The following is a 15,759-nucleotide window of genomic DNA, read 5'->3' as shown; positions in this document are numbered from 1 at the left end:
TAACAATACCAATGGTGTTAATATGGGCTTCATCAGTCATTGGCAGTTGAATTGAATTACCTACCGAGGCAGTGTTATCACTTATGTCACATCAACAACGAGTAATTAACTAGTACTTAATAACTAGTGAGTTCTATGGCTCCTCTATCTCTCGAAAGGTTTTGCACAGCCGAAATATATCGGCTCTTGGGTCTGTAGCCTTGTTTGTCAGCCGGGACAATTTTTTCTGTGTCTCTGTTACACTGTGCACACAAAATCTAGGTTTAGTCCTCCATACCACCATTCTTTTCCTTTTCTGAGAGACGCCTTGGTGGATCCAACAACTTGATCTGCCTGCGGTTATGACCCGGTTTCATGCTTGGCCTTTGTCCACTTCCAAAGCCAGGAGTAGAGAATATAAGGAACCACCACAAACCCTTTATGTAAACTCTGCCATCATGTGCTCGGAGTCACTCATTCTGAGAAGCCACAGGCCAGCTATCCTTATGAGCACTATTCGGAAGAGTATTGAACGTATATTTAACATTGAAGTTGGTTTGACTTAGGTAAGCACCTGAGGTGAGGTCCAAATAAACTCTCGGATTATTAATTATCCTTAAGCACGTGAAAAGCTTAAACTCTCCTGTTTCCAATTTAAAGCTTTGTTCAGGGAAGAAAAGACGAGAACGCGAGGCAGACGGAATTGATGCAAGGGGGAAAAGCTTCACAAAAGGCCCCTGAATCACCCTCGTCTGGTTTGGCCTATATCTAGCTATGGGCAGAGATTAGCCCACAAAGTAAGAGTGAGATATTCGTGGGCTTCGCCCGACGCCTCTACCATAACCAAGGAGTGATGCTGAAGCTAATCGATCTTAGATAACTAGGGGCTGATTCCTATGATCTCATGACCTACATGGTCTCCTGTCTTTTCCTCCATCTACCACGACCAAACGATAATGAGACATTATATATAGGCCGTTTTCACTGCTTGTTTCATTTCTAGCACGTTTAACACCCTAATTTACCGTTTTACTCATTTTCTCGATACACAGCCCCCGACATTGCCTCAGCCAAAAGACGCCACAAACCAACGGCCCATTAGACAGGTATCGAGAATACTTAACCACTTGGCTAACTGGGAATGTCGTCCCTTGCTACTTGGGAAAACCTTTGCGCTGGAACTCTTGCATCATCTCATCGTGGCGGTGAGAACGACGTTGACCTATAATGAACTCCGTAAAATCTGTGGACGGTAATATTGAGGGGAATGGAGACAAGAAAATGGTAGAGGGCAGTGCCGGCCATGAGAAGGCAGGCCAATGTGGCGAAGGGACTGATCAGAAAGGGCCGGAAATCTCATCGACCAAAGCAGCTGCGGCCAAAGAAGAGCTGGATGATTTTGGGTTGCCGGCTAGGCCTGGAAGATCAACCCCGGCAGCAAGATCTGCGTCAGCACAGAGTGTATCCCCAAGTCTCCCACATAGATCGAAGACACCTGCGGGTTCAGATATCCCAAAGCCCATGGCCAGATCTGTGTCTGGACCTCTCGAGGTGCAGAAAAGAAAGTCAGCCGGTTTACATGTTGACGAACCAGGATCCATTATAAGCCATGATAAGACTCCGGTCAGTTCCTCAGACACACAAGAGAATGACACCTCCACGAAACCTAGCGCTACCGAGAATAACAGCGCTTCTCAGCCGCCCCATGAGGCGCATTCAAAGGATGTATCGGAGTGGTCACATCAAAAGATAACGACAAAAGATGATTCCGAAGAAGAAAAAGAAGAGGATACATGGCAAGACATGCCAGCATTGGGAGAGTTTGACGTTTACGATGATTATGGAAGAATAGTGGCCCGCGGTGCCAAAGATGATGACGCTATGGCTTATCAAGGCCTAGGAGGGGCTGGAAAGGGATATACCCGAATTCAAATTGACGAGGATGCTCAATCTGCAACCAGCATGGACGAAAATACGAGCTACTTGTTTAAGGAGCCCCAAAGCAATGCTCTTGGCGTTGAAGACGATGATTTACGCGATCCAACATCACAATTAGAAGCAACAAAAGACCTTCTTACCGAAGGTCAAAGAATTGCGTATGTTGGGGCTACAAGATTAACCATTTTTCAAATGGTTAAGCAAGTGGAATCATACGAGTCATCATCAAAGACGACGCGCAAATTTCTCAGCACTGCAGTAGATTCAATGACAAAATGGGGTCAACAAATAATGATCAGACTCTACGGGCATATGGAGATTAACTCCGATGAACAAGTTATGATTGAACAATTGGCAGAACATGGGGTTCGGCCAGAGGACCTAGTATCTCCGTTAATGCGGAATTCTCGTGTGAAGAATCCCCTTGCCCAGGAGTCTGAATCCAGCCCCAAAGGACCAGTCGACCAGTCTGCTGCAGATGTTAACAACAAAATGTCCAAACTTTCTGATGAACCACCACGATCACCCACGCCTCCACCGCCTTATGAATGTAATGACAGTAACGAAATACCAGAAATTCAATCACCCTCCGAACTTCAACAGTCCAAAGATCTAGATATAGACCTTCGGTGGACTGTTCTTTGTGATCTATTTCTCGTTCTTATTGCAGATGCAACGTACGATGCAAGATCGAGAAAGCTGCTCGAATTGGTTGGAGAATCCATGCACATATCCTGGACTCAAATTTGCCGGTTTGAGAAACGCATTATTGATGCATTAGAAATGCAACAAGAAGCTAACAAGGAGACATGGGATGAAGCACAACATTTAGAATCCCGAAGGAAGGCTGCTTTGAAGCAGCGTTATCTGATAATGGGCTTAGCAACGGTTGGAGGTGGTCTGGTAATTGGCCTCTCGGCTGGGCTTCTTGCGCCCGTTATTGGTGCTGGTCTTGCTGCCGGCTTCACCACTATCGGAGTCAGTGGTACAGGTGCCTTCCTTGGCGGGGTTGGTGGAACAGCTCTGATAACCTCGGGCGCAACCGTTGCAGGGAGTACCATTGGGATCAAGGCCTCTGACAGAAGGACAGGCGCTGTCAAAACGTTTGAGTATCGCCCTCTACACAACAACAAACGACTTAATCTTATTGTCACAGTTTCTGGATGGATGAATGGCAAGGTCGATGATATTCGATTGCCATTTAGTACTGTGGATCCTATTATGGGCGATATTTATTCTGTTCTGTGGGAGCCTGAGATGTTACAAAGTACAGGACAAACCATCAATATTCTTGCTACTGAGGTATGCTGTCCAACTCCTCTTCTTTTCCCCTTAAAATTAGTGTATAAGGAAATAAGTTAGCTAATGATCTTCCTAAGGCTCTTACACAAGGTCTTCAACAAGTTCTGGGTGCCACGATTCTTACCGCCCTGATGGCGTCACTGCAATTGCCTATTGTTCTGACAAAGCTGTCGTATCTCATTGACAATCCCTGGAACGTGTCACTCGCTCGAGCGAATGCTGCTGGGTTAATACTGGCTGATTCTCTGATAAACAAAAATTTAGGCAATAGACCCATCACCCTCCTTGGGTTCTCACTGGGCTCGCGCTTAATCTTTTCCTGCCTGAAGGAACTTGCCAACAAAGGCGCATTTGGGCTGGTGCAGAACGTATACCTATTTGGATCTCCTGTCGTTGTATCAAAGGACGAGTATACCAGGGCCCGAAGCGTCGTATCTGGGAGGTTTGTGAATGGCTATTCTTCAAATGATTGGATTCTCGGTTACCTTTTCCGGGCCACCAGTGGCGGAATTATGCGTGTAGCTGGACTCGCCCCTGTCGAAGGTATTCCAGGGATCGAGAATGTTAATGTTACACATCTTGTCAGTGGCCATATGGCCTACCGTACTGCGATGCCTCGACTTCTACGAGAGGTTGGATGGGATGTAGAAAGCGACGAGTTTACAGAAATCGAAGACCCCGACCCTGACAAGCATGAAGAACGACAGCGTGAATTAATGCGTGAAATAGACGAAGCTCGCAGACAAGCCGAGTTGAAACCGGACAAGAAGCGGTTTGGTTTCTTTAAGAGCGGGAAACTTGCTCAAAAGAAGCGGTGGGAAACTTATGATGTGAATAAGAGCGCAAAGGAGTCGAGCTCGTCTGGAAAGCCGGGCGATGCAGATAGCTCCGTTCTCTTTGATATTGATGCCATCAGAGCTGAGCTCGCTGGTGAGCATATTGAGATCAAACAGCTAGAGTCTACACTACCTCCTATTAACCTCGACCTGAACAATGATTCACCTACCACTACGAACGCGCAGACAGGTTCGACTCCAACAGTGTCAGCAGAGGACACGACAAATAAAGATACAGATATAAAGCCAGATCCCGCCCCCATCTTATCTCCCAAGCCCAACACCTCGCCAGCGTCGTTGGAAAACAAAAGCCAGTCAAGAATGTCAACGCATACATGGCCTACTCAAGAGGAAGAGATTGAAATGACCTTCGATACCTCCTACAGTTCTCCAGTCGCCTCACCTCCTCAGAAATTAGCATCTGATTCCCCAGCATACTCCTCGATCTCCTCACCCAACAGTCACCACGGACTTCCTGATATCAATCCTTCTCACAATGCTTGGGCCGACCAGCACGATGACTATAACGAGCCTAACATAAAGATGACATTCCAATAAAATGGTTTGATTTATGAGCACTATGAGCACCTCGAGGACACTAATGCGGTCGATGTGTCCAACGCTACTTCTACATTTCTTGTTATTTTTTAAATCCATGAAACACATTTTGTATCTATTTCAGCATTATGTGACTTAGTTAATAAACTGCCTCTTACATGAGATAAGGAGCAACTAAATGGACGCTCATGGCCTGGAGTCATTATTCAATGCCATTCTGGACCGCCTTTTCTCAGCGCTTCGCATAGATATAAGTGCTCGATGGCTTCGTGTCGGTAGTATTAAAATGTTCTTGTCGTTAACTGGTTGACTTGGCGCTTAACTCGTTAAATAGTTAGTTATCCGCGTCTAAGTTAACTTAATCTCCACCAGCAAACGGAACGCGCGAAACGACAGCAAACAACCGCTTCGACAAGCATTGAGCGAACCACGGAACGGCTATAGTCCCTACCAATCCCAACCGCCACCGTGCTGGCGCCCATGAGGGATGGCTCCCGCCCCGAGGCCAGACCCTAGCTACGCATCAACCCGATTAACAACGAGAAATCATGCTGGAGGTCCACCACTTACGCAGGTCGGAGGGAGGCCAACACGGAGCGCGCAAAGGAGAGTTGCGGAAACAGGGAGTCAATCGCCAGACAATCCGGCAGAACAGCTGAGCCCTACATTAGCAAAGCAAAAGGCTGAACCTGCGACCGACGATGAACCCCTTGCTTCCAGCGATGAGGACGAAGATGACTTTGGGGAGGTAGAGGAGATATCAACAATTCGTGATCCGCAGAAAAGAACCCTCTTTTCACCAAGGGACTTAGATTACCATATTCAGCAAAGTGACGCTGCAAAATATTTGCCAAAAAGCCGCCTGGGACAGAGTGAAGCTTCGGAGAATGAAAATTCACCGAAGAGACAAAAGAGAACCACGACACCTAGGAAGAAACAGTCGAACACATCTAAGAAGCCAGCGACTACACGCAATATTAGGAGACCTACAACTCATCCTTACCAGAAAGATAAGGAAGAGGAAGGTATATTCAAGGCATTCTCAAAGCAAGGCCGAAAACAAAAGCAATACTCAACAAAGACGTCTCATAACATTCATGCTCCAACACCCTTGAAACATCGGGCGGCGCGTGAGTTTGAAAGGGAACCTTCGAGCGGTTGTGACGATAGTCCTAAAAGCTCGCATAAGTCCCAAGCTGACAAAGGGCTCCAGTTCAAGGATCCTGCCTCCTTCATGCAAGCTCACGCTTCTATTCCAGCTAGCTCTTGCCGTGAAAATGACCCTGATATTCTGGACCTTAGTGATGGGTTTGAAGCTGTGTCACCGCTAAGCTCTGTATCTTCGTCATTTTCTGTGCATATACCCCCAGAGCTCCAGGAGGAGATTGACCGTCGCTCTGCCCCCGTTACAGTGTGTCCTGTGTGCGAGATACCGGTGGACATGGAACTGTTCAAATCTTTCAAATCAATGGAAAAAATGGGTCAGCAATCCCGGTTTTGCTTATTACACAGGAGGAAATCTGCGGAACAGCAGTGGAAGGAAAGACGTTATCCAACTATAGAGTGGGACTCGTTCCAGACACGCATTGAAGGCCATTTTGCAGAATTGGAAAGAATATTGTTACCCGACAATTGCTCGGTTTATCGAGAGTTATTGAAATCATCTGCTCTGGAGCACAACAAGCAAGGAAACTTCCGTCTTAGTATTACTAACTCGGAACTAGAAAAGATGACTACCGGGTACTATGGTGCTCGAGGCGCAAAGAATATGTAAGAATTAAGCCTATGCTTAGTCTCCCGCATTTTGCATGCTTACAGGCCTATTTTAGGATGGAAGTCATTACTTCCCGCTTTGCTCCGCGAGTACGGGAATTGGCTTTATCAGACTCGCTGGTACAGGCGGTTGGAGTTTCCGGCTATGTTCAGGCAGTGCTTGTTCCAGAGCTGACAACAATTCTTGTCAAGGAAGACATGGACGTTGACGATGAGGAAGCCCGACGCATCATGCAGGATAGCATGGAGATTGGTGACCTTTTGAACCAGCAACTTGACGATACTGTGGAACTACGGAACGAAAACTTGGACACCTAATAGCAGACAAGGAAGAACGTCCACGTACCCTGTAGTCGATACAGAACGAACCTGCCCCTAACAAACTGTGAGATATCCGCTGTTTATTGTACACTTCTATTCATTCATAGCAGGTGGAGTTATTGGGCGAGAGGTCTAGGGAGGTCTAGGAACTGCGAACAGGAACATCTAGCTTGATAGCTCTCTGTACTTTGTAACGTTGAGATGTGAGCGTTTCTTTTCTAGAATTACATACTTGTTTCTACAACACAAGCACCTCGAAACAACCCCTCGTCCTGCTACTTCCTACGATTTAAGCAGACGTCTTCTTATCTCGGTAAGCCAAGCCGAATGCGACTAAGCCATAAGTTGCCAATATGCTCAGTCCCACAGGAAGTGGTTTTCCACCGGTTTTAATAACTCTTGGAATGGAGCTACCGCCTAGAACAGCTGATGCGAGGAGGCCAATCTCCTCTCCATAAGGCTGATGAGCTTGTAGGCGGAAATAGCTTACGGCGTAAAGTGCACCGATTGTGAGTCCCGCAACAATGGATGGAACCGATCCTGTACGTGCATACCCGATGATGCCGCCGCAGGAGGTTAGAAGGGAGAGGGCAGCGGCCGAGTAACTTGTATTTGCGTTCTAGAAAGCCTGATATTAGAGATGGCAAGCATTGACATAACTGCAACAGCTAAGTAACATACCATTATTGCCCGGCAATACACTGTGAAAGCTTTGGTTTGACTGGTCTCAGCGGTGCCTCAACAGTATCTTCTTATACCCACGAGCGATGTGTGGTTGCCAACCTGTTGTGTATAGAACGGATATCTTCTACCTTCGCGCGACGTTGGCTGTTGCTCCTGCTTAGTCAACAATACACGGCTATCATCACGTGATAGTTTGGCGACCTGTTCCTTTCGAGATGGCATCATGCACCAAATCGACTATCGCAGCGAGGAAGATGAATTTGACAAGAGAACGCACAGCTTTTACGCTTAATTAGCAAATATTTGAGGGATTTCTATACCAAAAATAACTTGCTATTTGGTTTCGCGAGCCTCCTTCCATTTAATCCTGTCCCAATGGCGCCAAAACGTCGAGAAGTACAGTCCGATGCAACGACTCCCCAGGCCAGCAAAGTGAAGCAAGCGACAGCTTCGTCATCTGCGCCCAAGCCACTGCTATCGACGTCTGCAAATGCTCCCGCGAAAGATATAATACTGAATATATGGGATAACTACATCACAAACACCCCCCAGCGGACACTACTTTTAGATATCTTCATGGCCTTTTTAGTCGTGGTTGGAGGAATTCAATTTGTATACTGTGTTTTAGCGGGCAACTATGTAAGTCTACACCTGGAAATCCTTGTGGTATCTGTTATAGACAGTCCATGAGACGGTACTATGGCTAACCATTCTGTTTCTACTCAATTCAGCCTTTTAATGCATTCCTAAGCGGCTTCTCTGCTGCTGTTGGCCAGTTCGTCCTCACTGCGAGTTTAAGAATGCAAACCAGTGATGTAGGGAAGACTAAGACTGTCGGGAGTTCTGGCACTTCTAGCGGGGCAGACACGCCAATTAAAGACCGGGGAGAGGGTTCTAGTGAAAGGTCAGTGTTTACTTCAATTGGCAGGATGTCAGTTAATAGAAAAATCGCATGTGCTAACAAGTTTAATACAGAGCATTCGCGGATTACATATTTGGGAGCATTGTACTGCACTTTTTCTGCATCAATTTCATCAATTGAGCAATCGAATAAGCATTAACCCAATAGGGGCTTCATTATATTCAAGTTAGGTTTCCTGGTAATCGAGAAATTCGAAGGAGAGCTTGACGTCAGTGCTTTCATAGCTCGTGTATACTACCCAAAAGAAGTAGACCAACCTGATATTCGCTGTGAAACGAGCATTGTTCTCAGTACGAACTGCCGAAATGATTTTATCTAACACCTATGCTGTGAAATGAAGCTCTCGACAGCCGCTCTATCCCTCTATCCTATTGTTCAAACCTAGAGACACTGACTTCCACTCAAAATCCCCTTCCCACTCTTTTGGATGGCGGCCTCTTGACCACACTACCACTTGTGACTAAGCCACCAGTAGCCTTCCTTATCCCTGGCGTAGCAGTCGGTCTTCTCACTGCAGTTTGTATTTCCTGTCTCTTTTTAGCTGACTCTTTCTCGGCTTCACGGGCAGCAAGTTCCGCAGCTCTCTGACGATCTGCAGCCATTTGTGTTTCTATTTCCATTTTCCTATTGAACTCACGCTCTGTAACGCGGCGTTCGCGGGCAGAGTAGCCTTTTTCTTTAATTGAATAGAAAACACCACCGAGATCGGCAAGCCACTGGTAAAAGAAAATATGTTAGCTATGCCTCTAAATGCTGGACGAGGAGGTATATTCTCACATGGGGATCAACTGCAGTAACAGTAGACATGTATTCTTTGCTGGTTAATATCAATTCATGATACACCACATAGTCAGGTAGGAAACCAAGACCGTATAAGGAGCTGGTGGGATGTAGCTGCACAGTTACACTCGTCCGCAAATTAATATACTCCCCAATACCCTTGACCCGGCCAGCTTGATGGTAGTAGCCGGAACAAATGCATTTTCGAATGATATCCCAATCCGTACCACAGCTTGTCAATTGCATTTTCTGCATTTTCATTATATCATGTAGCTGTTCACGGATCTCCTTGGCTCGTCGAAGAGCCTTGGGATGGAGGAAGTGGCGCACACACCACCCATCTGAATAGCCGTTTGCTTTCCATTGTGTGTAGACGTGAAGAAGAGTAAGATGGTCTGACTCTGGCACGAAGAATTTTTCTCTAGCTGCATCGGACTCTTCTTGTCGTTCCTTTGGACGGTAAAACACACTGGGTACGGAGAGCATGGATACGATCGTGAGCATTTCTTCGCTGCAATCATACAGCTCTGATGAAGTAATTAGGAGTTTCGCAAGTGACGGGTCCATTGGGAATGCGCTCATTCGGCGGCCGATGGCAGTTAAATCTCCCAAATTATCGATTGCCCCGAGAGCCCAAAGGTCAAATAGCGAGGTTGTGATTGTATCTTGAGGGGGAGGGTCCATAAAATCGAAATCCAGCAGGTCCTTGATTCCTAGTGATTTGAGCAGGAGTACCGTGTTGGCAAGGTTTGTCCGTTGAATTTCCGGGATTGTTTGTATATAAAACTCATTCTTGAATGCAAGCTCAGTATACAAATGATATGCTTTCCCAGGCCCCGTTCGGCCAGCTCGGCCAGCTCGCTGGGAAGCATTGGCCTGCGAAATCGGGGTGATTTGGAGTGTGTCCATGCCCATTCGTGGATTGTACACTTTTAACTTCGAAAACCCGGCATCTACCACATACATAATGCCATCGACCGTCAAACTGGTCTCGGCAATATTGGTAGCAACGATGACTTTCCTGACTCCTGGAGGAGCCTTGTCGAAAATTTTGGCTTGTAAATCTGCTGGCATCTGGCTGTATATGGGCAGAACACTGATCTTCGGCGGATCATTTAGAAGAGCTAACCTCTCGTGTATCAATTCGCAAGTAGCCTCGATATCTTCCTGCCCCGTCATGAAAACTAGGATATCACCCGGTCCCTGGGAAACGTGGATGGCCAACACTTGCTTGACAGCGCTATCAACGTAGTCTTCGCACGGAGAACGAGAGTATTGTATATCAACAGGAAAAGTACGTCCAGGAATTATAAACTCTGGAGCTCCTCCATAGAATTTCGAAAATCGGTCAGAGTTCATGGTAGCAGATGTCACGATAAGCTTAAGGTCCCTTCTTCTTGCAAGAACTTTCTTGATCAAGCCCATCAAAACATCTGTATTTAAAGCTCTTTCATGAGCCTCGTCCATAATAATACAAGAATATTTGTCAAGATCGGGTTGGACCAAGGACTCTCGTAAGAGAACTCCATCCGTCATATCTAGAAGAAATGTTAGCCACTTGCTCCGTTATACCACTGGAAGGGCCAACTTACATTTGATCACCGTTTCGCTGCTCGTACAGTCTTCAAAACGTATAGCATAGCCCACAAGCCCTCCTAGTTTGACTTCCATCTCTTCGCTGACTCGTTTGGCGACACTCATTGCAGCAACACGGCGTGGCTGCGTACAGCCTATCAAGCCAAGCTCCCCGTAACCATCCTCATAAAGAAATTGAGTCAACTGCGTAGTCTTTCCAGAGCCGGTCTGGCCAACAACAATAACGACTTGGTTATCCCTTATCACTCGTAGGAGTTCCTCTCTAACGGCAAATGCAGGGAGATATTCCCTCTGTTCCCGTAAGGTCTTGCTCCTGCTAAAGGCACTGGATCCCTCCGACTTTTTCAAATGAGACGCAAATTTGCTGTTGTTGCCCGCCTTTTGATCTTCTTCCCCTGGAATTGCGGCTGCGCTATCACCCTCATCCTCTTTAACTCCCATGATATTTCCCAAAGTCGTCCCGGCAGCATTTGTTGCGTCTTGAGCTTGCTTCTGGCGTTCCTTGCGCTGCCTCCTTTCCTGTACAACTTTACTTCCTTTACGGCTAAAAACAGCCATGTCACTCTGCGGGTCTCGTACGGCGGGAACAGGTTCAAGCTGCTTCGTGAAGACTGTACGGCCATCTAAAAAGGGAGGACGGAGATCATGGACAAGCAAGTGTACTCTCGTTGAGTCGTCGTCGTCTTCAAAATCAGCGTCATAGTCCCTCCTCTGGGCAACGCCCGAGGTTAGCATGCGATTTGTCTCCCACGCATCCACGTCCTTTTGTTTTTGTACAGCACGGGCATTGAAGCGGCGACTATTCTTCTTCTCTGACAATGCGGCCTCGCGAATCTGATCCGCCCAAGCACTTTCTGGGGCGCCAAAAGGGTTATGCGTCTCATCTCCAAAGGTGTGTCCGGATTCATCACCCATGTACCAGTCTCGGTCCAGGGCCATAGCATCATCATCGTTCACGAATGCTTCGGGGCCATCAAATGCGTGCTGGTGGGGAGTTGATGAGCCATTTCGTCCCCTGCTGGGCCTTTCCTGGCCGTCATCGTCGTCGTTCACTGGGGGTCTATCGCGCCGCTCGAAAATATGTCTAGGGCCAGGGCCGGTGTAGCTCTTTGGTGACGAGGGTGCGAACCTATCGGAGTCTATCTTTCGCCGCTTCGGGCTCTCTTCACGGCTCATGATGTTCTCAGCTTGTGAGCATGCCAAAATTTATACAAGCGTTGCACAGCTGATTATCTGTGACTTGGAGTAGTCCTTGGAAAGCGGTAAATTGAATCTATTTAGCGCCGGGCAAGACTAGCTAGGCGCTTATGGTTTGTCATTAGACGCGTTTGCCGCCTGCCGCGATGGTCACGAAACAGCTCAAAACTTCAGCTTCGAGGCAGAAACTCATCCACCTAGTATTCTGTCCCTTTTTCAAGTGCAGCTCTCCATAGTTATACTGTGTATTTGGGGATACAACCTTAATTCTTTTATATAAGTTAAATTACCGTCCCCTTTTGGAGAAATTTTACTTGTGGAGATACCATCAGCAGCCCGAACGGTAGTAATCCTTGTGTTCCTTACAGGAGATTATAGTAATACCCAAAACTGAGGTTCTTAGACCACCATCTATACCCAACATCTTGAAGACGGCTAATAACCCCGTCTGAAACATCATCGGTATCTTGGGATATAGATAATGACACAGAACAAACGATTGTAATAAAGATAACTCTGCGAAAAGATGGAGATGAAAGAAAAGGCAAAAGTAAATATTCTACTATACCCCAGTCATTTCTGATACTCTCCTATCATTATGGATGGATGGAAAGTCAATGTCGCATAGCTTCATTCATACCATTAGCTGCTGATGTGTATGAATAAATGATCTGATCTTTAATATACGAATAGCTTCTCCCATACCTGAGACTGCTAGAGTGACCGGTCCAATTACTGTCTCTGGTGTCATTCGCATTTTATCCTTCCACATCTATGAAAATTTCTAGTCTGGCTGCTGCGTGGTCACTTTAGTGATCTGTTTGTTTTGACCCGAAAAGTATAGTCTATGGAGAGCTTTGTAAATCCCCGAGCTCTAGTACAGCAAAGACAGAATGCTGTGCAATGAGAATAGTACAGCTCTCCCGGAGGAATCATACCCCGTGGCTTCTGGCAGCATCCGCATCCCCTTGCGCAGCATCTTTGTGCGGCTTTACATTGATGTTTTCCCTGTCCATATCCATCTAGAAAAAACCAAGATTCGACCAACCGTCTCACCCTCGACGTGGGCGCCTGGCGCCTAATTAAGCATGAATAGTACTGCTCCCAATTCCCGAGCCTCTGTTTTGAATCGGCTAGCTTTAATTTCCAGTCCTCAGGGCCGATCACATCAATTGTTTCAATCTCTTTGGCTTTCCCCATCACGACAGTATCCAGGATCATTTTTCTCAGAAGGATGTCTCTCTGCCTGAAGACATGTATGTCATGGGCTACATCGACCAGACTGGGACTACAGTCCTCCTTCGCCTTGTTCTGCACCTGGGGTTGGGGGGCTCTGTGGTGAACCCTTTTCATGTTGGCCTCCCTGATAATATCCACAGCCCGCTGTGCACCCATATACTCAAGCACTATTTCGAGGATCGGCTCAAGCAGCCAAATTGATAGCCGGCAGATAATCAAACACGCTGTGACAAATATGGGCCCGAGGACGAAGTAGGCCATCACCTCTTCAGATGTCCATTTCGACACCATCTTGAAAGAAGACAGCGGTAATGTCCAGAGCAGGCAGTGAGTGGGTGACGACGTAAGCTATAGCTAGGAGAATTAGTCAAGAGAGGCGAGCAGAAAGTGCGACTTTGCCCTTTTTATATACGTAGAATCGCTCCTGTATGTTTGCAATATATGATGCAACAGCGGCGTGGCGCTGGCGCGGCGATGCGATGCTGCTGGTTATGGAAAGCTGAGCGGGACCACCAGCATCACACCGAGGCACTGTGGTAGAGTGGTTAATACGTTGCACTGCTACCGTTATACAGTTTCTCTGCATACATAGCCATGCAATTCCTTCGGGAGCCAGGGTTCGAATCCCTGCGGTGTCGCTTTTTTTTTTTAATTTTTTTTTTTTTCCCCCCTTCTTTCCTTTCCCTTTCTTTTGAACCCGTCAATCATATCACCTACCCACTACATAAAATGCTAGTATGATAGATACCGGCATGCAGTAGTTGTGTTAAATGTCCGGTGTGCATCTGTACTGTGTAAACGGCCTGTCGTGGTGACGTCCTAGGTGCCAAGAGGCGAGGGTCCTCCCAAGCTCAAGACAGCTTGGTTGGAACCAACCGCACGACGGCCCGACATACTGCGAGACAGCAACTATCTAAGCTACGACAACGTATGCAGTGAAGCTACAGGCACCGTCTGTGACGGAACAAGGAACAAAGATGACGAAAGACGGCAAGCACACACCAACCACCGACGAGCTGCTGGCTCAGTTCGACGACCTGAGCGTCGATGCCGTCAACGCCAAACCACCACAGCCAGGCAAGCAAGGAGCCGTCGAGGACGACGTGCTTGATGAATTCCAGAATCTAGTCTCCCAGAGGCCCGCAAGTCGCCCTGCAACGCCCCAGATCTCATCGCCCTCGACCAAGTCACCGAAGCCGGCGGCGGCTACCGCTACACCCACTACCGACCGGTCCAGCGAGGAGAAGTTACAGACCAGGAAGTCAGGAGATAGCACAAGAGCATACCATCGGAGCATCACGCCCTTATCAGAGACACAGAATACACCGCCGAGCCCACCACAGCCGCAGACCAGTAGCAGTAGCGGCGGCGGCGGCGGAGGTGGATGGTGGGGTGGTCTCTTTGCTACGGCTACCGCGGCCGTCAAGCAAGCTGAGGCAGCAGTGCAGGAGATCCGGAAAAACGAAGACGCCCAGAAATGGGCAGACCAGGTCCGTGGTAATGTCGGTGCTCTTAGGGGACTCGGTGAGCTACTATATTTGTATCCCAAGAATGGCCTGGATGATTTACCTACTAATCAGATATAATATAGGGGGAGAGCTACGCACACTCGCACTTCCAACGGTTACATCCCTTCTCCACACTCTGGCTCCTCCAATATCAACTCATGAACGTCTCCAAATCCATATCACGCATGATCTCCAAGGATATCCTGCCCTAGATCCTCTCATATACAATGTGTTTTCCCGAGTCATGGCCCAGGTCGAGGGAGGTGACTTACTCGTCATCCAACGTGGCCAGGAAGCTGCACCAAAGCGTGGAGAGGGCGCGGGTACCAGTCAATATAGCTCAGCAGGTTGGAATGATGGGCCATGGTGGCGTTATGCCTCTCCAGGAGGTGGTCGCTCGATCTCTGCCATCAAGGGTACCATGGTAGCCAGCAAGCTTGCGCGAGCGAGTGCTGAGTCTTACGCAAATGACTTTTTCGCAGCTCGCGGCGGTATAGAAGAAGCTACCCGTCAAGCTTCCGAAATTCTATCCGACACCAATCCCGTCAGGAATAGTGATATCTTCCTGGCAATCCAAGCTATCAGCCAGCCCGTATCAGAAGACCTTTTCCAGGCCGGCGCTGGACCCAGCGGAGAAACTGACAAGCCAACCAGCGGCGTCGTGGAGGCTGAACAAGAAACTGAGGAAGAAGTGTCCTTCGCCGTGTACCTGCATGATCCCATCCATGGCATTGCTTTCCATACAATATCCCAGTCTATTCCACAGAAATGGATCGACTGGCTTGATGCTCCTGCCCCTGACCCCTCTTCCGCAGACCAAAGCTCTGCCTCTCAAGAAATGCAATCAACCGTTCCAGAAGCCATTGCTGAAATAATTGAGAGCGGAGGAGTCGATCCACGTGAATGGGTGGCCGAATGGGTTGAAGACGCAATTACTTTGGCCGTGGGTGTTGTTGCACAGCGCTACGTGGCTAGGAGAATGGGCGTTGGTGTCGGCGGTATCAACAAGGGAAAGATGAAAGCTGAGCAGGCTACTGTTGTTGACAGCGGAGCTGGGGAGGCTGCAAGGGCTATTTAGAAGAGAGCCCCTTTCACTCCCTCCTAACCCCCCATTATCTAGTTGGCG

The 15,759-nt window shown here is 47.8% G+C and overlaps 5 protein-coding genes across 5 annotated transcripts; 3 read left to right on the top strand and 2 right to left on the bottom strand.

Moving 5' to 3' along the window:
• Positions 1-1,206: 1,206 nt before the first annotated feature.
• Positions 1,207-4,613, top strand: TRV_06224 (uncharacterized protein; the record flags this gene model as incomplete). The annotated part of the gene is made up of 2 exons (XM_003025775.1): positions 1,207-3,219; positions 3,297-4,613. 2 exons carry the CDS (start codon positions 1,207-1,209, stop codon positions 4,611-4,613), a joined length of 3,330 nt encoding a protein of 1,109 aa, XP_003025821.1.
• A 487-nt stretch (positions 4,614-5,100) lies between these two features.
• On the top strand, positions 5,101-6,704 carry TRV_06223 (uncharacterized protein; the record flags this gene model as incomplete). The annotated part of the gene is made up of 2 exons (XM_003025774.1): positions 5,101-6,383; positions 6,443-6,704. The coding sequence occupies 2 exons, from the start codon at positions 5,101-5,103 to the stop codon at positions 6,702-6,704; spliced, it is 1,545 nt and encodes a 514-aa protein (XP_003025820.1).
• Positions 6,705-8,714: 2,010 nt separating this feature from the next.
• Positions 8,715-11,865, bottom strand: TRV_06222 (uncharacterized protein; the record flags this gene model as incomplete). The annotated part of the gene is made up of 3 exons (XM_003019684.1): positions 8,715-9,029; positions 9,091-10,631; positions 10,686-11,865. 3 exons carry the CDS (start codon positions 11,863-11,865, stop codon positions 8,715-8,717), a joined length of 3,036 nt encoding a protein of 1,011 aa, XP_003019730.1.
• A 953-nt stretch (positions 11,866-12,818) lies between these two features.
• Positions 12,819-13,416, bottom strand: TRV_06221 (uncharacterized protein; the record flags this gene model as incomplete). The annotated part of the gene is made up of 2 exons (XM_003019683.1): positions 12,819-12,908; positions 12,943-13,416. 2 exons carry the CDS (start codon positions 13,414-13,416, stop codon positions 12,819-12,821), a joined length of 564 nt encoding a protein of 187 aa, XP_003019729.1.
• Positions 13,417-14,102: 686 nt separating this feature from the next.
• On the top strand, positions 14,103-15,711 carry TRV_06220 (uncharacterized protein; the record flags this gene model as incomplete). The annotated part of the gene is made up of 2 exons (XM_003019682.1): positions 14,103-14,649; positions 14,717-15,711. The coding sequence occupies 2 exons, from the start codon at positions 14,103-14,105 to the stop codon at positions 15,709-15,711; spliced, it is 1,542 nt and encodes a 513-aa protein (XP_003019728.1).
• Between the last annotated feature and the right edge of the window lie 48 nt (positions 15,712-15,759).

Source organism: Trichophyton verrucosum, assembly GCF_000151505.1.
Source record: "Trichophyton verrucosum HKI 0517 chromosome Unknown contig00683_1.f1.exp, whole genome shotgun sequence".
Taxonomy (NCBI): Eukaryota; Fungi; Ascomycota; class Eurotiomycetes; order Onygenales; family Arthrodermataceae; genus Trichophyton; species Trichophyton verrucosum.
The sequence above is the reverse complement of the archived record's forward strand: the minus strand, read 5'-3'. Positions and strand labels throughout refer to the sequence as shown.